Below are 23,430 nucleotides of genomic sequence, written 5' to 3' on the forward strand. Positions count from 1 at the left end.
ACCAAGGCTCAGCAATGAATGAGAAGGACCTGCCTATTATTAAAGCCCCAACCACTTCCTGGAACCCTTGTGCTGTGTCATAAAGAGTACTATACTAAACCAGGAACTCCAAGGCTGATTCCTGTGAGCTGTTTTTGTGACCTGTTGGAAGCAACTTGAGCAGATTTCAGAACGCTATGAAAACAGGCTTAGATAAGTCACTCCCTCCCTTTGCAACAGCTATCTCCACGGTTCTCTAAGTCTAACATGACTAGGTTGGCAACATTCAACATCAACATCTGTACTCTTTCAGAACAGTGACATCCTAGCCGGACCATCATCCAAGACTTTCTCTCCACAAAAATTCTTAAGATGGAGAAAATGGAGTATTATTTCCATAGAATTTCACAAGTTGCATCTACATAAATATCCAAGCAGTTCATCACTGTAAATTTCTGTGAATGTATCACTAAGCTGGTATCTGATCACTTAAATTCTGCTATGAATTTAAATATGCTGATATTTCATCTAGCACACTCTAACCCAAACCAAAAATGTCAGTCATTATTCTAAACACTCCATTTAATCTCTAAGGTAGAGATTACTTATAGATGATGAAACTAAGGCACAACCATTAAGAGCCTTCACTCAAAGTCGACAGAAAAACAAAAAACAGAGGCTCAAACCTATACAGACTGGTTCAGTCCCTATGCTTGCCCAATATGCCAACATGTTTCTTGAATCCTGGGATTAATTTGATGGGTATTCTGAATGTTATCCAACTGAAAATCACCTATAGGATCACTGAAAAAGAGTTAGCAGTCATGACTCCCACCCCAAGATCCAAGGAGACAACTGTGACTTGGACTAACAGGCCTGTCATCACACACCTTTGGCTTTTTCCAGTAGTCCAGGGTCACCATTTTCTCCGATATAGACATTAAGTAACAGAAAAAGAGTAACTATGGTGGCCAGGGTCTAGTTCACCCAGAAATGATGCCTAGCACTCTAGGAAACTCAATCTGCTGGGAAGTCAGTTTTACCCTTAGGGTAGAGGAACAAGGTGCTGCCAAGCCAGGAGCTAACAGACAGCATACAACACTGAGGACTTCTTCAGTATCAGGCAACCTCAAAAGCAAGATGCAACTTAAGAACCTGCTTCTACACATACTGATGACTAAATGAAGCTGACATAATCAGCTTGAAGTTTTTACTTTTGTGTCTCTTTAGCCTCTTCCTTAGTACATTTTCTGGTTGCTATTGTATCACATTACCTTGGGATTTTTAAATGTCATATAATATGACATCTAAATGGGATGTCTCCCAGGATCCTGTTTCACAGCTTTTAACAAAGATGCCATAAAGAGAAGTCTGAGCTCATGTTTGGAATAAAAATTTTGTATAGTGGTCTATACTACATCTCCGTTGTATCCTCTACAGGCTGATACCCTGAGATAAGCATCAAGAGGGAATTTTTACATTAAGCTGTCCTTAGAGTGTTATACAGATTTCACTGAACCCAACTTTCCCCACGTCCTTGTCACTTAATCGCCTCTAAAAGCAAACTCACTACTTTCATTGCTTTAAATGCCTTTCGACAGAAACCCCAGGTTAGTGGGTCTTTCAGCCCTATTTATCATAGCTTTCCTGCAATACTGGGCATCATCACTGACTGGATTCCCTTTCTACTTTCCTGCCTGCACAACTCTGCTAAGTTTACTTCAATTCTTTGTTGCACTGCAGGTGTTTTGTGAGGTGAGTGTGAGCATGATTTGCCTAGGTTTAGACTGCATTTTATTTTCTTAATCTTGCTTTCTAGTTTCCCCAGATCAGGAGTTTGGTTTCTACCACTCATTCTGGAAATTGTTAGTCATTGTGGCTTCACATTTCTTGTTTCTCTCTTCTGGTATTCCAGGCAAGAAACAAGACTGTCTCAATTCTTAGATGTATTATTTATGGGTTTCACTTCTGTGTCTTTCTGTTCATTTCCCACTCTGTGTTTGTTTAGGAAATTGTCACTGGCCTCTCACAAGCTCATCAATTACCCATGGCTGTCCTCTACTGAGTTAGGTGCCTGTCAAAAGAACTAGGTGAATTTTTTTAATGTTTTTCTTTGAGGCATTTTTACCTCTTACATTGCCTGCCCAATTTGGTATGGTGTCTCCTTTACCCATTAGACCCTTAGCTTATCAATCATTTGTTAAATTCCTGGCCTGTGATCATTTAAACAACAGTCACAGGTTAAGTTTGGTTCTAATGCTTGCCTTGTCTCTCTCGGCTGCCTTTTAGTGATCAGTGTTTTGTTTTTTTTTTTTTTTATGTTGAAACAATGTATCGGGCAACACTGAAACAAACATGCTTGGGTGTGAAGTACTACGTTAATCTCACGAGAATTAGGCTGTTTAAGGTGGAAGTAGATGTTAAGTGTCAGACCAAAAGCTAATACTAATAATAGTACTGCTCCTGGTTCTGTCCATGGAAGTAAAGCAAATTCCTCTCTTCCCATAGTCTCCAAAGCACCTGAAGACAAGTAAGTACCCACACACATGCCCTTCAGTGCCCAGCTCTCTCCCCTTCTCTAAGGCACTGTTTGCACTTCCTCAGGTGCCCTGGCACTGGCTTCTGCCTCCAGATCAACTGTGAACAGACACTTCAGTCCAGCTGTTTAGGTAGTATCCCATGTTTACAAGTTCAGCTCAATACCATCCTAGCTACATCACCTGGCTAAGAGCTACAGCTCATCAGTGCTTTCCCCTACTTGGTATTACCTAGTAAATAGCAAATCTTAACCATGGGTCCAGCTAGTTGATCTTGAGTGAGTTTTCAGAGGCAGTTCTAAGCAATTTACTGTGTAAGCAAACATGCATGCATACACGCATTTTTCAAAACTGTTGGCAACAACGAGAAAAAAAAAAAAAAAAAAAAAAAAAACCAACTCTACCTATCTCTTCTTCCTAAGCAACAACAACAACAAAAACCTATCTCCTCTTCCTAATTATTTGATAATATGCTTCTGATGTTGCTGGAGTACATGTATTTTTTTTAATCCAGAAAAAATAAACACATTTTGTTATTTTCACAAGAGTTCATTAACTAAAATATTCTTTGGAATTAAAAGAATTAAAACACTGTCACACAATAAACACTAAATTTCTATCACAATCAGGCTCTTAGTTCTGCATTGTGACATGGGAATTCTGGTTATTCCTATAAGCTTCCAAGCATGTTACCTTATGTTGGAACAAGACTCACAGAAGCTTCATGAGTGAAACAGACTTTGCTCCACAGCAGTTAGGGGCTCCTCACCATGACCTAAAACATGAGACTTTTGGGCTGTTCTACGGAGACTGACTATAGGCCAGTAAGCCTGATCAAATTCTATCTCTGAGATGTCATCACTCTACACATCATCAGGCTGGCCTTAAATGTCTAACCATTACTAACTGTTCAAGAGGTTCACGCTTTATCTCAGCCAGCTCTGGCATACCTCCCCAAGAGTTACTGGTCAAGAAAGCTCCTCAAACACCACAGCTGCTGTCATCACTCGTGACTGCCCACTAGAACCAGATCCTAAACCCTACTGCCGAAGACACAACACACTTGTTTACAGGACAGAGGAAATCGCACCGTTAACTGCTGTTGTTACTGTCTTGTCCCCTTGCCTCATCCTAGTTCTACCACCCACCTTCAAACTTTCCTGCCCACGCCCACCTTCCACACAAAGTTCACCGTACTGCAGTATATCCAACAGCTCCTTGTTCCTGTCCACTGCATCCTACAATCCACACCTCAGTTCGTGCAGCAGCTTCTATGGCGGAATTCAGGGCTGACACTTGTAAAGGGCAGAAAGCAGACACCAGGAGAGGCAGGTGTCAGCCCAGTCACACTTTCAGCTGCTGACACTGTGCCACACCACAGGAAAATAAGATGTGATACTCCTGAACTGGATGAAATTCAGCAACAAAACCTTCCAGTGATACAAAAGCAAGGTTTCATGGATTCAAAGATAATCAAGAAATGATTTCTACACATCTTTTGTTTGGTAGACTTGAGAATCGGCATACCCATCAGTATCAGTACCCAGAAACATTTAATCCATTAAAAACTAAATCCTTCCAAACTTGACCTTACCCGTTAAATTTTATTCTTCTTTAGCTCCAAGGGCTAACATTTAAACTACACTATCTAGATTTTATAATTTACTTATTATGAGGATATAAATTTTATATCTTGAATACTAAAGGACTTTTAAGCCAAACTGTAAAGAAATTTTTAATTAACACCCCCCCTACCCAACCCTGTGTACCACAAATGTTGATACACTAGATTTCTTAGAAGCTGTCTCATGCAGCTCAGGCTAGCTTCCAACTCACTATGTAGTTAACCATGACCTGGAGCTTCTGATCCTCCTGCCTTGCCCCCTCCCCCCAAGTGCTGGGATTACAGATATGTACCACTGTGGTGGTGGAGATCAAACTCAAGGCTCCATGCATGCTAGGCAAACACTCTACCAACTAAGCTACAACCCAATCCTAATCATCCACCCACCCACCCACCCACCCATCCATCCACCCACCCATCCATCCACCCACCCACCCACCCATCCATCCACCACTCATCCATCCACCCACCCATCCATCCATCCATCCACCACTCATCCATCCATCCACCCACCCACCCACCCACCCACCCATCCAGAAAGAGGTATGCATGTACAAGGACACAAGTATAGAGGTCATAGGATAACTTGAAGGCGTCAGCTCTTGCCTTCCTCCACATCAGTTCTGAGGGTCAAACTCAGGTCAAGCCTGGAAGCAAGTGATTTTATCTGCTGAGTCATCTCACTGGTCTCCCAATACTTTGTTTTATACACTTTTTAGTAAGCTTTTTCTTTAATGTAGTCTGTACATACACTCATGGAGATTAGAGGACAACTTGTAGGAGTCAGTTCTCTCCTTTCTACCATGTGGATCCCAGGAATTGAACTCAGGTCATCAGTCAGGCTTGGCAGCAAGCACCTTACCCACTAAGTCATCTTGCCAGCTCTTTCTAAACATTTTTACAACTGTATCTTGTTCACCTGTAAAGCACTACCATAACACATTAAATTTAAACTATAATCCCAACCAAGTGCCTCACTTTCTTGCACCATGACCTTAGGCCATAGCCATTATGACTTTGATGCTGTTGCTTATATTCTTTCTTGCCTTGTCTAGAATTCCTCAATACTCCTCCTTTGATTAAAAATAATAATAATAATAAATTTCTCATACATTGCACCTATAGTATGTGTCTTATGATGGCCACTAACTAGTAGTTAGGGCATGTTCAATAGTTACTCTACTGTGACCATTTTTCCTCTCCACACACCGCTATCTTACCTACTCTTACAGTGCTAAGATAGCAGTGGAGCAATCCCAGGACATCACGCATGTTAGGCAAGTACTCTACCACTGAGCTACAAACAACTCAGTGCCCAGGTCATTGCTGCAGGGGAGACACATATTCTTCAGTGTGAGAAGGGAAAAGAGGGTAACAGGGATGAGTATGATCAAAAAAATTGTATACATGGATGAAATTGTCATAATAAAACTCTAACAAAAAACTTTTTTAAAAAGTGTCTGCCTAGAAAAAAAATTGCCATAAGTTATGTGTCATAAAAAAATTTGTTTTTTATTGGAATTCATTTGAATATTCTCTAAAGACTAGAAATGAAAGATTCATTATATATTTTGTAAATTTACTTTGCTTACTTAAATTATCCTTAGATTTTTTTTTTCTCAAAGACTATAACTTGTCTATTAACCAAATACTTTAAAGGGTTGAATTACCTAATTCTTCAATCCATAGATTAGGAAAGTAAAAGTGGTACTTAGGAGACAGAGGCAGATGGATCAAGGCCAGCCTGGTATACATAGTGAGTTCCAGCAAAATCAAGAGGGGAAGGAGAAGGGAGGGGAAGGGAGGGAAGGGGAAGGGAGGGGAAAGGAGGGGAAGAGAGAGGAGGGGAAGGGAGGGGAGGGGAGCAAAGGCTTTAAGCAAGTGTACTGGTAGCAATCAAATCTACAGAATTACCCAACTAAGCAAGAAGCACATATTCATTCGCTTTTGTAGAAAATACACAGAAGCTAATTAGTATTTTACATTCATGCTGAACAGGTCTGACGCTGCTGTGGTCTCTGCCAAGCTCTGAAGGCATGAATATTTTAGAGCCTTTGCAGACATTCATAATCCTTGCTACCTTATTGCAAGTCATTCTTAAAAGGAAGCCTGTGTTTCCTGTGGCTCCCCAAAGCAAGGTTTTAAAAAAAAAAAAAAAACAGGCCATGACAACAGCAGGTATCCTAGACAATAGTCAACAGACATTGGGAAAATCAACTTCAACTCAGGTCTAGGTAAAACCAGAAATCCAGTCTTAAAATGGATCTCTTGACTTCTGATTCCCTCTCCACTCATCCTAAGTAACAGTTTGCAAACTAGTTAAGCAACTGTGATAGTAAATCCCTGTCTTCAACAAAGACCTAAAACAATCTGACAAAACCAACTCTACGCTGCTGTGGTCTCTGCCAAGCTCTGAAGGCATGGTGGGAAATGCCTGTAATTCCAGCACTTGGAAGACTGAGACAGGAAGCTCTTGGGTTTAAGGCCAGCCTGTACTACAGATGGAGATTTTATCTCAATGAACAACAACAAAATGATCATGACACAGCCACCACCACTAACATTAGACAAGCCAAGACTGCATTCTAGAAGAACAAAACAAACCAAAACCACCAACAGTGACAGAATAGAGGAAAAGCATTCTAGAAGTGGTTAAAACAGGAGAAAAGATGAGCAAGATGGAGTAACAATTCTGAACATTTAATGTATGTAATAAGAATATAATGAACGGGCGGTGGTGGCGCACGCCTTTAATCCCAGCACTCGGGAGGCAGAGCCAGGTGGATCTCTGTGAGTTCGAGGCCAGCCTGGGCTACCAAGTGAGTTCCAGGAAAGGCACAAAGCTACACAGAGAAACCCTGTCTCGAAAAAAAAAACCAAAAGAATATAATGAAAAGCTCTAAGTAATTCAGAAGAAAAACTAAAATGCAGCTAAGGTCTTCCTGCAAAAAGAACAAGCCTTCAAAACCAATGGGACCAACATCCAGGTGTGTGCACAATAAACTCCAGCCTCTAATGTGTGTGTGTGTGGGGGGGGGGAGAGTGTTACTCAACAAAGCTACTCTTTACTGAAGAGAATTTAGACATAGTTGACCAGAATAACTTTTCTTTCTTCTCTTCTTCATTCTCCTTCTCCCCACCCTCTGTCTCTTTCTTTTGTAGATCAGACTGGCCTTGAACTCACAGAGATCTGTCTGGCTCTGCTCAGAGTAGCTTTTCAATTCAATCAATAAAACAATAGGAAATTTGAAAATGGATCCATTAAAGACCAATAGAAAGAACCAGATTGTTTTTGACAGAAGCTACACATGGATGGACCTAGAAGCTGTAAAGCAAATTGGACAAATATGTCACACTATTCCAGTAGTCAAGGTCACAGACCATGCACTGGTGGCTAGGTAAAAGGAAAGCATGGAACACTTGTTTCCGGGTGAAGAGCATCAGCTTTGCAAAAGGAAGAATTCCAGAAGCAGGACATACAGCGGAATGTACTTCAACACTGCCCTAAGGGCTATGAAGATGGGAGGCCTTGCAAGCATGAAGAACTGGATCTGGTTCCCAGAACCCATGAAAAACAAGCTGTGTGTGGCGAGGCACTCTTGTAATCCCAGCACTGAAGAATGAGACAGGGAGACAGATCTCTAAGGCTCATTAGCCACCCAGCTTAGCCTATTTCGCAAGTACAAGACTAATAAGAGACCCTGTCTCAAAAACACCAGGTCTAGTGCTTGAGAAACAGCAGCTGATTTTGTCCTGTGGCATGCACACAAATAAAAACCATGTATCTCCTGCTGGCCTAGTTTTTTTTCCTAAGAACTTAAAACTATCACAAATAAGCAAAGATTTAACTTGAAAGAGATTCAGAGCAATATTTTTCCAACAGCAAGAAGTCAAATGTAATAGACACACCAAAATGTTATTTAAACCAATAATTTAACAGTAAGAAACTCCAAGAACCAGGCAGTGGTGGCGCATACTTTTAATCCCAGCACTCAGGAGACAGAAGCAGGCGGATCTCTGTGAATTCAAGGCCAGCCTTGTCTACAGAGCTAGTTCTATGACATCCAAGGCTACAAAAAGAAACTTTGTCTCTGAAAAACAAAGCAGGTAGATAAATACTATTCTGTAACAGACTATAACTTGTCAATTAAAGTCAGATTCGTAATTAAGATAAGAGTAGAGAGAGCTTGGTTGGCATGGGCAAAGTTCAAGGTGCCATCCCAAAAAACAAAAGGGGCGGGGCGGTGGTAGTGCAAGCCTTTAATCCCAGCACTTGGGAGGCAGAGGCAGGCAGATTTCTGTGAGTTCCAGGCCAGCCTGGTCTACAAAGTGAGTTCCAGGACAGCCAGGACCATTACAGAGAAACCCTGTTTTGAAAATCCCAAAAGGAGGGGGAGGGGTGATAAATATGGAAATGTTTACAGTAAATGTGCAAAGTACGACAGCATACAAAAATAGTTGTAGGTACAACAATCCCATCCTTCAAATCTTGTTAAAAATTAAAGGAATAATGGAATTGTAGGTAGCATGCCTTTAGCAATGGGTGCAAAACTATGAACACACAGTACCTTTACAGTAGTAACAAAACTTCACCTGACATAGGCACGGTGATGCACACCTGTAAGCCCAGCAACAGGGCAGTTGGCCTGGACACGGGAACAAGAAGCCATCCAATACTCCATTGCTACTACCTGGGCAGCTCAGACCAGCATTGCCAACACACTGTTTAAACCAAGTCCTGCCCACCTTCACTCTCCAGTTCACTCAGAAACCAGTAGTCAGCACCTCTGCTCCTTCTTGCGCTTTGGAAATTCAAGGGCCGCCTTCATGGTGGTTCCCAGCTACTCTGCATTTCCTGACTCCTAAGAACCCTCAGCTGCTACAGTAACAAACTGTGGTGGTGCTGAGCAACAAGGCCTCGCCTCTGCAGGCAGCACACCTGTTCATCCGCACACACTCCCCATCAGGAAGGGACAGGGGGATTCCAGCCCACCTGGCACTGTCCCCTTCCTAACCTCAGCACTGCTTACTCTACTCCTGCAGTCACAGACAAAACAGGACACTCTCATAACATAAAGAATGGCTCTTTTCTCCTTTGTTCACATTACTGAGCCAAACTTCTAGCCACTATACACCCTGAACTGAGGTCTTTCTGTAAGCAGTCCTCATCCAGGCTTCTCTCCACTGTCGGTCATCCTCAGTCATCACGGTCCACCAATTTCACTACAGTGAACTGAGATGTGAGAGAAACTACATCTCATAGGCTTATCATCATACTGTGATTAATTCCTTATTATATCTACCTTGTAAATTAAACTTTATCTTAGGTATAAATGACAGAGAAAAAATGACCCATGTCATGATAAAAGAATGAGCACTCTCAATAAAAATACAAAGTATGAAAGAAAAAAAAACACAATTTCATACACACAATAACCATAATTAGTTGAAATAGCAAACATGAACAGTATTAGAAAGCAATTGAAGTCACAATCTGTATAATTAAACGTCAAACTTACAGGTCAGTGTGCACATATAGAAATTAAGCTTGGCAGAAATAGCATTTCACAACACTAGTAAAAAATTTTGGATTAATTTTGGATTTTAGGGGAGAAGGTTGGGACAGAATCTCACTATGCAGCAGAGGCCAGTCTGGAACTTCCTACAAAGACCACACTGGCCTCCAACTCATGCTTCTCCTGCTTCAGTCTACAGTGGTCTAAGGCTAAGACATGAGCCACTATACCTGTCCTATTATTAATCAGTAAGGGAACCATTAATTACCACTTTCAATCTATTACATCTCTGTATCATATGCAAAACAAATTCCAAAATTATTTGGAAATAATACAGAACATCACAGGATCCACAAAGATTAGCAAGCACTGACATTATGTATTTGCTTGTTTAGTCACTTATTTCAGCTCTTTTCTAGAGTTTCTGTGTATCCCTGGCTACCCTTGAACGCAGAACTCAGAGACCTGCCAGCTTCTGCCTCCTGAGTGCTGGGACTAAAGGCAGAAAGCACTGACTTTAAAAAAGCATGTTTCCTTCCAGGACCATATTGTGGAATCCCGCACTACAGTTTGTGGAAACTAAACAACTTGGGATCTCGTTGGTATAGAAGAATCTCTCATCTTCCTGCCCCCAACACATCGAAGTGTCACTTTAAGTCATCCTATGGTGCAGACACACGCGATGCCAGCACTAGGAAGGCTGAGACGGGGAGTTCTGGGTTCCAACTCAAATCCATTATCCATCCATCCATCCATCCATCCATCCATCCATCCATCCATCCATCCATCCACCCACCTACCCACCCACTCACCCATCCATCCATCCACCCATCCATCCATCCATCCACCCACCCACCCACCCATCCATTCATCCACCCATCCAACACCCCCATCAGATTATTGCTCTATAGTCCACGCTGGCCTTAATCTCAGGAACTCTTTGCCTCAACCTCACTAGCACTAGGATTACAGGCAAGTGCAATAGCCTAGATTAGTAGTCTATTATCTGTTTACTAATCAAAGTTAATCAAAAGGGATTACCTCAACTGTTAGAAGCACTCCATGTTTTCATTGATTTCAAATGTTTTAAGAGTGGCTTCCTCAACATATTAAACATCCACTTTTTTAAAAAAAAAATATATTTATTATGTATATAGTGTTCTGCCTGCATGTGTCCCTTCAGGATAGAAGAGGGCACCAGATTATAGGTGGTTGTGAGCCACCACATGATTGCTGGGAACTGAACTCAGAACCTCTGGAAGAACAGTCAGTACTCTTAACTGTTGAGCCATCTCTCCAGCCCCAAACATTCACTTCTTAAACTGATACTTTTGTTCTATTTTCTAACAATGGTGATTAGTGTCACCAACACTTAAACCAGTTTTAGAAACAGTGTAGCTGATACAAAAACAAGCTTTCAGTCCTCAGTCTCTACTTCAGGGTGATGCCGCCTACTAATACAAGGCATGTTTAAATATCAAGTCATTGTCACATCATATGACAAAAAAAAAAAAAAAAAGCTTACTTCTCAATGACAATTTACAGTGAGATCTTGAGATCTTGCTCTGTAACTTCCTAGTTTATGTAAACAGTAGCTTTAAAAATATGATCATGAGCTGGGCATGGTGGCACACACCTTTAATCCCAGAACTCAGGAAGCAGAGGCAGACAGATCTCTGAGTTCAAGGCCAGCCTGGTTTACAGAGTGAGTTCCAGGACAGCCAGGGCCACACAGAGAGACCCTGTCTTAAAAAGCCAGAAAGATTTAAAAATAGAAAAACAAAACAAAACAAAAAATCCTGATAATTGAGGTGGTTTCTTCGATATAAAATTCAGCCATACTGAATGAACAACAATCAAACTCCCTAGAAGACTTTATTTCAAGCCAGCGATTACTTGGAAAAGCAAGGGTTCTTTAGAGCTGGAGAAAGAGAACTTCAGGTTTTGCCAAGCGGGGTATACTTCTTTCTGTCAGAACAAGAGCCAACATGGCTTTGGAGTGAATGCACTGATGCTGGAAGTTCATTGCTCTAAATAATCCAATACTGCTTTGTGAAAAATGTGGGAGCTACTTTATCTCCCTGAACCTTATTTCCATGACTATAACCTGTGGATGATATGTACCCTGCTGTGTAGGACTGAATGAGGTGATTATGTGAAGAGGCTAGAACTGTGCCCCTGAGACATGGTAAATGTTAGTCTTACCATCATCGGCTCTGTGTATGACTATTAACTAGAAAATCTGGCTAGAATGCACCAGCAAATGGGGGCAGGGGTGGGGGTGGGAGTGACCTATTTTCTACAGTTACTTGTCAAATATAAATTGTATTTTTGAAACCAGTAATGGTCAACACCAAAAGTGAGAAAGCAGGTATAAATAGAATAATAAAACTTCATTCTTCAACTTTCAAAAACATGAGACAATACAGGCTTTGGAGTTTGATGTTTATTTTTAGCCGGAAGAATACCCTAATGGTGATGACATCGTTAGATGATACGCCGTGTCCAATACCTGCAATAGAAGCTCGACAAAAGTTAAAGAAACCGTACCAAAAGGCTGAAGACAAAAACTGTTGACATACTCACCCTCAATGCTGCGAACGGGAAACAAGTAAGGATGTATAAGACTGAAGGCCACTACAACATCACAAACAGGTAAGCTAACTCCCAAACTCATGTTCTAAGAAACTCCACTGCATCTTTTCCATTCCAAGTGGGCAACCTCTTCAAGGACAGAGCAAAGTGCCAATGACTAAGTGAGTTTGTGTGAGCAGAGAGGGAGCAAACTGAAAAAGGACAGTGTAATATTAAGAGTTGAGCATCTGGGGTGTGGAATAATCGAGGAGCTCTCTCAGAACTGCAAGAGCAAGCCAGTCCAAGTACCACCTGGGGCTTGTTGAGAGAGAAACTGCTGAGCCAAGAATTAAACAATAATAAATCAAATTAAGAGGCAGTACCATGATACACCTACAAATTTAGAAGGAGCTGTCTGTAAATAAAGGGACTCAAACAGGACATTCTCACATGGTACTGAAATTAAGAACTCAAGTAAGAACTAGTTGATCGAATGGTCTTTTAAATAAAGCCAAACCCAGCTCCCCTATGCTGACAATGGCTTCTCTGCTCAAAATAAATGAGACTGCTTCTGTATTACCTTCTGAGCCCCAGACTCATCACCACCAGTAACAACCATATGTAATCCATCAACAATCTTTTCCGGAACAGCATTGTATAAGCCCAGAGAGTGAGTGAGGAGGAATATATTAAATGTGAGAATCAGAGGTGGAGAAATAATTTGGATATTTAATGATAGACCTAAAAGACAGTATGTGCTAAGAATAGAAATTCAATAAACCAAACAATTTACTGCCATTAACACAAGACTTATTAGACTTGTTATTTTCCTATTATGTTTGTGCTTGAAGGGTTTACATTTCTATTACATGGAATTTCACATAGATGATTTGGAATGTAACAAATTCTGTTAAGACCAAAGTTCCAGATTTGTTTAATCAATCTGTAGGAAAAAACTGACAGCAAGAAGCAGCTTACCTGGGTCACTGCCTAAAATAGTCCATGATGCAAGAACTCTAAAAATACACAGATACATTAAGGTATAATAAAATTAAATAAATATGCACTAAAGAAGGAAAAGGTTACGCACTTCCAATTTATGTTCTTTCTCTGCAAGGGCTTCCTTTTGACAACGAAGAAAATCTGCTAACATTCGAGTGAGTTGCTTTCTATCATCTATTTCTGCCGCCAGTCTGCCATTATAGTCTGCCAGCAACATACAAGCATCCTCTACCATTTTAGAAAGCCTCTCTCCAGATTCTTTATCTAAGAAAAGCACAGGGTATTACAATTAATACACAACAAAATGATGACAACCTGCTCCCACACGCTGCCTCCCAAACAACACCTTGGACCTCACTTTCTTTTCTTACCTGTTATTTTCTCAAGCAGGGACACTTCTTGAACTTCCACAGGCAAAGAAGCTATCCTTTGATGGACTGCTGCATCACCTGAGGCTGCATTTTCTAAATCTTGTAATGCTCTAACAAGGTCGAGAGTCTAAAAAATTACACAACTTTAGAACCAAAAGAAATAAAGCTCTAACAAATATAGAGGATTTGACACCTTTTTAGTACGCCTAATCCTTATGAAGTATACACTAGCAAAGTCTACAACGTGTAACATTTCTTAAGACACTTTTAAAAATACATTTAGACAAAATTTTTTCGTGTGTTTTGCCTCTGTCTGTGAAACATGATCACCGCCAGTGTCCCAGAGGACACAAAAGGTTGCCAGACCTCCCGGAACTGGAGTAACAGATAGTTGTGAGCTGCCTAATGAGAGCTGGAACCTCGGGTTCAGAGCTCAACTGAGGATAAGAGTAGCAGTGCCCTTAACCAATGAGCCATCTCTCCGGCCCCCAACCTTTCTTTAGTATGTTAAGTAAAAGAAACTATGGTAAGTGTTGAACATGAGACAGCACTTTAGACCGTGAGGTGTTCACACCCCACTGTGCATGAAGACAAAGAGTGCAAAACTTACCTAATTAGCAAAATGAGCTAAGTGACTGGTTCATATGGCAGACACTTCAGGGGTAAGAGAAGGTAGCTATTAACTCAAACCTAGTGTATTAACCTGGAAAATTTTTATTTTCCTGAAAAGTTTTATACATAATATATTGGGTTACCACCACATATTTTGTTATCTTTCTAACAATTATTTTTACATGTTTGAAAATAAAAAATATTTAAAGGGACCAGTGTTTATCTCTAAGGATAGAATTTGAGTTTAAGTCATGTAACAAACGTGTTGGTCGTGTTTGATTTCAAAAATCAACTCTTAAACAGTAGATGTTTCACTACATCTAATCACACTCAGCAATGAGAAATGCATCCCTGTACAGAGCAGACACCAGCACTGGAGCTAGCACATCGGTTAGAGCATTAGGAGCATGAACTGCTCTTGCAGAAGGGTTCTGTTTTCAGGACCACGACAGGTAGCCCATAACTGCTGAAACTCCAGTCCAGGGAAACAGACATCTCTGGACTCCTTAGGTACTCACGTGCACGTACCCAGGAACACACACATAACTAGAGAAACAAAATCCCACCCCACCCCCCACAAAGCATACTACTTCAAACAAAAGCAATTTGTTACCAGAATGGAGAGAGATTAATTTGGTGCCTTTCTTGTAACCAGAACACTGAAATGATCAAAGCCCAGAGGTCACATGGAGTAAAAATCCCACAGCTGTCTTGAATTTTTACCTGCGGTGGTTCACTTGGGGACCCTAAAGAGGAACAATTTTCATTCTCATCCACTTTTATTTGTTCATAAGTCCGCTTCCTCGTCTTCTTATCTCCATCTGATTTAAAAAACATTAAATTTTTTGAAAGATGTGCTTTCCTGAGAGGACCACAGAAAGAGACCAAGATCCTGTACTTACACAGAGCATGCTTAAGTTGCTCTAACACATCGTTTTCATACACAGATCGCTCTTCCCAAATAGACAATACCCTGCCAAGGTGCTTCTTACAACTTTCATCAGTTTCACTAAATTTAAAAAAAAAAAAAAAAGAAGAAGTTAAAACAATGACAGTAAAAATGTACAGTGAGTGCTACCACGAAGTAATGGTGACTTAAAATGGGAGCAATACTGGCTCCCAGCAAGAGCTACTCAGGCGAGCTGGGCACCACTAGCAGCAGCTCAGGCAAGGTATGACGGAAACCCTTAAGAACTCAGTAACAACTACACAGAGAAACCCTATCTCAAAAAACAAACAAGCAAGCAAAACAACAACCACCAAAAAGAACCCAAAAGAACAAAAAACTCAGTAATAGAACAGCAAACAAAATGGTTTTCGTGGTCAAAGTTTTAGGAGCAGACACTAGAGACTTACAAAGATGATGCTCCCAAGTGAAAGGAGCTAACAGGCAGTTCCAGGGCACTTTTGATACCTGCTGAGCCCACCACTACCTTTGGCACAGGAATCAAGTGGAGCTTTACAGCAGCCGTTGTTCACAGAGGAATGAGAACATGGTGCTACAGACAGCACCGAGAGATCTAGCCCAGTCAGAGACCAGGAGTCCCATCTGAGAAACAAAATCTGAAGACTGGTTCTACAGGAAAACGGGACATGGTGACTTTCAACAATCTGCCTCTTCCTTCAGCACTACCTCAAGGGTGTGTGTGTGTGTGTGTGTGTGTGTGTGAGAGAGAGAGAGAGAGAGAGAGACAGAGAGAGAGAGAGAGAGACAGAGAGAGAGAGAGAGAGAGAGACAGAGAGAGAAACCCGGAACTGGAGTTACAGACAGTTGTGAGCTTCCATGTGGGTGCTGAGAAACTAGTCCAGCTCCTCTGTAAGAGCTGTGCATGCTCCTAACTACTGAGCCATCACTCTAGTCCCTTGCCTGGGTTTTTATACCATTATTCGCTGATCTCCAGTCTCAACTCCTTCACTTTAAAAAGTATCCACCCTATATCAAATCAGAGCAAGTTCTTCTCAACCATCTCTAAAACTCAGATCCTCAGCCTGAGCCACAGTCCCACAGCCTCTGCCTTCTGGCAAACTCTCCACACCTCCTAACATTTTCTCTCATTCAAATCTCCTTGCTGATCTTCAAACTTGCCCAGACCACTACTGTTCACTCTCTCTAGACTCTTTTCCATAGGCAGATTTTTCTCTTTTGGCCGCCATCTCACAAAAAAAAAAGACAGAGATTTTTTATTAATTATGAAAGTTCGGCCTTAGCTTAGGCTTGTTTCTAACTAGCTCTTATAACTTAAATTAACTTATTTCTATTAATTTACAGCTTTATTGCTTCACCTCTGTACTGCCCGTCCTGCTTGTCTGGTGCCTCTGCCTTCTTCCCAATGCTCTCTCTGTCCAGAAGTCCCTGCTATACCTCCTGCCTACTTATGAGGCATTTAGCTTTTTATTAAGCCTATCACAGTGACACATCTTCACACAGTGTAAAGGAATATTCCACAACACTTTTCCCCTTAGACAGATGGTTCATTTCATCCTTTAAGGCAATGGTTCTCAACCCTCCTAATGCTGTGACCCTTTAATACAGTTCCTCATATTGCGGTGACCCCCAACCATAAAATTATTTTTGTTGCTATTTCATAACTATAATTTTGCTACTGTTACGAACAATACTGTAAATATTTTCAGAGACAGGCGTTCCATCTCTGAAAGAGATATGACCCACAGGTTGAGAACCATTGCTTTAAGCACTGGTTCAAATCTACCCTCCCAAAGAGTTCTTTGCCCCTTCATATAGCTCAACACCTCCATACCCTTCTTTCCTTCCTTCCTTCCTTCCTTCCTTCCTTCCTTCCTTCCTTCCTTCCTTCCTTCCTTCCTTCCTTCCTTTCTCTCTCTCTCTCTCTCTCTCTCTCTCTCTCTCTCTCTTTCTTTCTCTCTTCCTTCCTTCCTTTCCCTACTTCATTTTCCTTTAGACCATGTCATTACAACAGTATATTGTATGTTATTACAACATACACCCATACGTCTGTCTAGTTATTATCACCTTTAATACACTCTGAATCTAAGACCAACTAAACAGAACACTATCTTCCTTATTAATGTATACTCAGAGCTATCACATAGTATGAGGTCAACATAGATTCTAGTAAATTCTAGAAAGGAACATATATAAAAACATAAGACAGGGGCTGGGAATATAGCTCAGTTGAGAGAGTACTTGCCTAGCATATATGAAACCTTGGTTTGATCTCCAGCACCACATAAACCAGGCATGTTGGTACATGTCTGTAATCCCAGCAGCACTTGGGAAGGACAGGCAGGAGGATAAGAAATTCATGATCAAAAATAAAAATAAAGAAAAAAGAAATTCAGCCATTCTTGACTACATACCAAGTTCAGGGCCAGCTTGGGATATATGAGATCCTATCTCAAAATTAGAAGTATCTACAGTGGGAATTTTAGGATAGCCAGGGCTACATAGAGAAACCCTGTCTTGAAAAAACAAAACCGTTATTTATTTTGCAAGGTGCTGGTACGCACCTTTAATCCCAGCACTCTGAGAGGCAGAGGCAGGCAGATCTCTGTGAGTTCAAAGCCAGTCTGGTCAACAGAGCTAGTTCTGGGACAGCCAAGGTTACACAAAGAAACCCTATCTCGAAAAAGCCAAACAAACAAACAAAACAGCAGGAAGTACATAGAACTTAAAAGGGTGTATTAGTTTAAAATGCAGACTACAGGCTGGAAAAAAACACAACGCACATAAGTCCAGAAAGGAGCACCTTAAGTATCGTAAGTCTTGCTCAGAGACAAGGGAGTATTGAGTACTCTGCCACTCTGCCTAAAGCTTCCCCAGAGGACCAAGCCATACCAGGGGAGTGGCTACTGCAATCGCCAAGAAAAGATAATATGGTAACTAGACAGGAAAACGGCACCTGGTGGGCCGTACGCGCCATGGAGCATACAGTCAGGGAGAAGGAAGCACAGATGACACCCATCTCTTGCCTGGTATCAGGACAGATGGAGCTGTCATTCACTGAGATAATGAGACCTAGAGGAGGCGTTGGCAGGAACACGGACATAGTTCAAAGTTTAGACAGTGAGCTTGAGACACTTAGCAGAACATCAACAACTAACTGGGCACTCAGCTCTGGACGGAGACAGAAGTCGGACTGAGCCAGGTTGGGGCCTTTAGTCTCCAGTCAGGAGTCAGAGACAGAGAGATCTCTGAGTTCAAGGTTAGTCAGGCTACACAGAATTCCAGGCCAGCCAGGGCTACACAGTTACATCCTGTCTCAAAAAGAGGAAGAAAAAAAAAAAAAAAAAAGGTTTGGACTATATAGTAGGATTCTAAGTTGTTATCGTATGGACAACATTAAACTCGGTGAGTAAACAAACCACCAAAGGCAAGAGAAGAGCACAGCCACAGAAGAAGGTGCAGCACTTCGCTCTAGGCAGCACACCAGGAACAGGTAGAAGGCAAAGTGGAAACTGCAGGTCACAGGATATTTAGAAAGCAAGTAACAGCAACACCTTCTTTCACCCAATAGCACTTACTGTATATGATCACCATGTACCATCGTATGCTGAAGTCCAGCCTGATTTATTATCTTATTCAGCACTGCTTGCCCAGGAAATCTATTATATAGCAGCATACAATATTTGGAAATAAGTATATAAGATAGGCAGCCAGATGGCTCAGTAAATAAAGGCACTTGTCTTACAAAGCCAGGGACTTGAGTCCAATCCCTGGGACCTACATTACAGAAGGAAAGAACCAACTCTAACCTCCACATGTGTGCAATGGTGTATGTACACACACACACACATATAAATGAAATAGAGATATTTAGAGTGCATATACTAAGATTTCCACATGCAAAATTACCTGAAAAAAAATCTGTTTGAAGTTTGTGACTATTTTAAATATTCTTTATTTCTTTTTTTTTAATTTTTTACTTATGTGCATTGGTGTTTTGTCTGCATATATATTGCATAAAGGTGTCAGATCCACTGGAACTTGTGTTACAGACAGCTGTGAGCTGCCATGTGGGTGCTGGGAATTGAACCCAGGTCCTCTGGGAAGAGCAGCTAGTCTCTTAAGTGCTGAGCCATCTCTCCAGCCCCATATGCACTTTACAACGGTAGAAAATATACATACACACACACACCAAAAAAAAAAAAAATAAAAAAAATAAAAATAAAAACACTGTGGTATGAAATAAGTCCAGAAATAGCAAACGTAAGATGGAGTTCTACAAGCATATATTTTCAGTTCAGTTCCTTTCTTTACTCTCAGTAAAGACGTTCATCCCAATACAAGAGGACTTCTGGATGTTGTTTGTTTTTGCTCTTTTGGGGGCCCTACCACCCATCTCCCAAATAAATCACACACAGAGGCTTATTCTTAATTATAAAAGTCCATCCTTAGCTTGTTTCTTTTTTCTTTTAAATTTATTTAATTATTATATATACAATGCAATGTCTGCATGTATCCTTGCAGGCCAGAAGAGGGCACCAGATCTCATTACAGATGGTTGTGAGCCACCATGTGGTTGTTGGGAATTGAACTCAGAACCTCTGGATGAACAGCCAGTGCTCTTAACCTCTGAGCCATCTATCTCTCCAGCCCTCAGCTTGTTTCTTGCCATCTTTCCTTAACTTTAAATTAACCTGGCTGTCTTTTGCCTCTGGGCTTTTACCTTTCGCTATTTTTGTATACCTTTCTTTGTTTCTTACTCTGTGGCTTGCTGGCTGTGTAGCCGGGTGGCTGGCCCCTGATGCCCTTCTCCTCCTCTTGCTACTTCTCCCAGATTTCTCCTATATAGTCTCTCTGCCTGCCAGCCCTGCCTATCCTTCCTCCTGCCTTGCTATTGACCGTTCAGTTCTTTATTAGACCATCAGGTGTTTTTAGATACAGCTTCACACGCTTAACAACACAGCTTCACAGAGTTAAACAAATGCAACATAAACAAAAGTAACACACCTTAAAATAATATTCTACAACATCTGGTCTCTTCTAGGAAAGCCATGAATCAAGCATTCCAAATGCCCCTCAGCGGCAGACCAAATCCTCACAGAAAGCAAAAACCATCAAATTCCAAATGAAAGCTTCAAACAAACGCATTCCATTTTTTCGTGCTGATTCTAACCTTACCTCATGTACAGAAAGGATCCTACCTTGAAACATGCTTGAATGCCTCCACTATGACTGGTGCAAAGTCTTTTGTGAACTCTGGTCCTTTCCTTTTGCTGTTCTGAATGACATCATTGGCCAGGTAGAGAAAAGTAAGCTTCCTGTTGGGTTTGGCTAAAAAATGAGAAAGGGAAAAAAGTTAAGACACCACAACATTCTCACTGAACGTAGACAAACTTTTTTCCTACTGGACCGGCTCCAGCTTCTTCCACAAACTAATCCACCACTGCTGCTGACACCACCAGGACAGCCACTCTCCCACTTCTGAAGTGGTCATGTGTGGGAAAACTAGACTCTCAGAGGCACACGGAGGGCAGTGATGGATCTTGCTGTCCCCTTGCAGGCTTATCATGGCACCTGAGCCACTTGTATCCTTCATTCCTGGTCTCACCATCATTCCCAAGCTAAATAAACTGTATATATAGACATCCTCATACATGCACAAAACTACATCTCTGAGATTCTATCACACATTAAGCTTTACAAAAACTTGACTATTTAATTAATAAGGTGATGATGGAGGCTGGAGAGATGGCTCAATGGTTAAGAACACTGGCTGCTCTTCCAGAGGACCCATGTTCAATTCCCAGCACCCACATGGCAGCTCACAACTGTCTGTAACTCCAGTTCCAAGGTTTCTGACACCCTCACACAGACATACATGCAGGAAAAACACCAATGAACATTAAACAAACAAACAAACATATTGCCTTTAATCCCAGCACTCAGGAGGCAGAGGCAGGTGGATCTCTGTGAATTCGAGGCCAGCCTGGTCTACAGATCAAGTTCCAGGATAGCCTGATCTACACATAGAAACCCCATCTCAAAACAGAACAAAACAAAACCTCCACAAACAAACAAAAGAATCAGTCAGGGAAAAAAAAAAAATAAGGTGATGATGAGTCACATTACTAAGACAGCATTTTAAATCTTGAGTTGAATTTAATATTGTTTTAATGGACTCAAAATGATTATGCTCTTGTGAAACAGAGTACAAAATATAGAACAGGTTACAAAACATATCACTCAATTATCTATGTTCACCCTATGCAATCAATATCTGCCATTTAAACATCGAAGAGACTAAATGATCCAAGGTTAGATTTTTCCTCTTTGTATTACATTATCTTAAATCACTGAGTCCATCTTCATGAAATATCCCCTACTTGCTATACTCCGAGGCATGCTCAATCCTTCTAGGGAAGCCACAAGGTTTCAATAACTGTGGTTACAGTATGTTTTTACCAGTTACTGCATCAGAGCACAATGGTATTAAATGACTCCAAATTCATACAGGGTAGCTAGGGCTGTGGTTCAGAAACAGGTTCTGGCATGTGATTCAACCCTCAGCAATGAAAAGAATTACAAGCCAAAGGAAAATTTAATGCTCAAATATGGTTCCAAGGGAATTTAGTGTAAAGCTCTAAGTGAGGCGCAATTACACCCAGACGCAGCACCCCATCCCAGGTACAGGACACCAGTTGGGAAATGTGGGTTCGCCAACCAGATTTCAGGCGGTATCTTCATCGAGCTGCTCTGACTAGTTTTGTAAATGAAAGCATATATTCAAACACCACTTTCCAGTTCACATCTTTAAGAGCGAGCTGGAAGCCCAGCCTTCCCCTATTACACAATAAAACAGAGAGACGGATGGTTAGTCGATAAGCTGAGCCGCTCTGCTCTTCAGCCTTCTACCTGCACCTTCTCCTGATGATAAAAGGTGCTGGTGTGGAGCAATGTAAAAATGGCACTGGTTACAGGCTATGGCCAATGAAGACATCAAGACCCTCTCTCTCTCTGAAAAGAGGGATGTAAGGGCAACTTTCCCAGTATTCTGCCTTCTCTTTTTACTTATGAGCACTCTCTCAATCTCATCCATGCGAAAGGTTGAGTTATCAATTCAAGTTTTCACTTTCTCTCCCATCATCCCAAACCCATGGAATGGGTTTTCGTTTTCTCTTTCATCAAATTATTTTTCTAACTTTCATGATTTACTTATGTGTATATATGCATGTTACTTGTCCGAGTGTGTATGATGTACTGCATGCATCAGGGAGGTCAGATCCTCTGGGACTGGAGTTACAGGTGGTTGTGAGCTCCCCCATGTGAACTCAGGTCCTCTGGGAGAACAGCCAGTGTTCTTAATCACTGAACCACCTCTTCAGCCCAATTTGACAGTGTCTCTCTATATAATCCTGGCTGTTCTGAATTTTGCTAGGCTGATTTAGACCAAGCTTACCTCAAACTCAGAGAACCTCCTGCCTCTGCTTCCTGAGTATTGAGATTAAAGACATGCCTCCACATCCAGCCTCCATCAAATGACTTTATTAACTTATTTATTTCTGCAGCCCACCGCTGTCCCCCACATATCAAATGATTTTTAAACTTTTTTTTAATCTAAATAAGAGACTGCCTACAGTACTTCTGAATGGGAGCTTGAGCCAATGAATGGGGTCCTTTCTTAGTTATGACAACACTTTTTGAACTTTTACTATGTGCTACACTGCGGGGTGTTTACCCTCCAACCCTACAGTTCCCCAGAGTTTTCTTGAGTATGAGCAGCAGGAAATATTAGATAGAAGAATTTAGAGTGTAGAGATAAACAGAAAATAAAGGACAGCCTCGAGAGGGCCTGGAACCTACTCCAATGGGCCTTGATTGTCTCTGCCCCAGGGTATTTATAGAGGCGCCAAGGGGGTGGAGCAAAAGACCTCCCCCCAGCACAGCCAAGTGCAGACCATTTCAGACACCTGCACTCAGGCCTGTGGTTCAATCATCCTCTCTATGTAGACCTGCTGGGTAAAGCCACGAGGAACCTGAAAACATGCTCCCACACTACACACACTACTCTAAGCAATGTATATATTATCGAATTTAACCCAAAGAATGTAAGGAATTGTTATAGCTATTTGGTATTGAACAAAGAAATATCAAAAAGGCTGTTTACCCATAGTGAAAGAGGTAGGCATGAAATCAACCAAGATCTAACATCCCACATGTTCACTAATAGATAAAATGTGCTGTTCACCCTTCTGAATGCTATTCAGCCTGACCAAGGAAGAAAATTCTGACA

General features: G+C 41.3%; 1 protein-coding gene across 7 annotated transcripts in view; it reads right to left on the reverse strand.

Moving 5' to 3' along the window:
- Positions 1-23,430, reverse strand: part of Rprd1a (regulation of nuclear pre-mRNA domain containing 1A) — a 58,281-nt gene that overhangs the window by 8,160 nt on the left and 26,691 nt on the right. For 6 of the 7 annotated variants that reach the window (XR_005089475.1, XR_005089474.1, XR_005089473.1 and 3 more), the window contains exons 2-6: positions 20,342-20,471; positions 15,118-15,224; positions 14,939-15,036; positions 13,604-13,730; positions 13,321-13,496 (exon numbers count right to left, since the gene is read on the reverse strand). Coding sequence is in view for 4 of the 7 variants with exons in the window: in XM_028867169.2 (XP_028723002.1) it covers positions 13,321-13,496; positions 13,604-13,730; positions 14,939-15,036; positions 15,118-15,224; positions 20,342-20,471 (638 nt within the window). In the remaining 3 variants the exon portion in view is untranslated. Of the gene's footprint in view, positions 1-11,665; positions 12,169-13,316; positions 13,497-13,603; positions 13,731-14,938; positions 15,037-15,117; positions 15,225-20,341; positions 20,472-23,430 lie in introns of those variants that run through there. The other variant, XM_028867170.2, reaches the window with a different exon arrangement.

The sequence above is a fragment of the Peromyscus leucopus genome, chromosome 19 (assembly GCF_004664715.2).
Source record: "Peromyscus leucopus breed LL Stock chromosome 19, UCI_PerLeu_2.1, whole genome shotgun sequence".
Lineage (NCBI taxonomy): Eukaryota > Metazoa > Chordata > Mammalia > Rodentia > Cricetidae > Peromyscus > Peromyscus leucopus.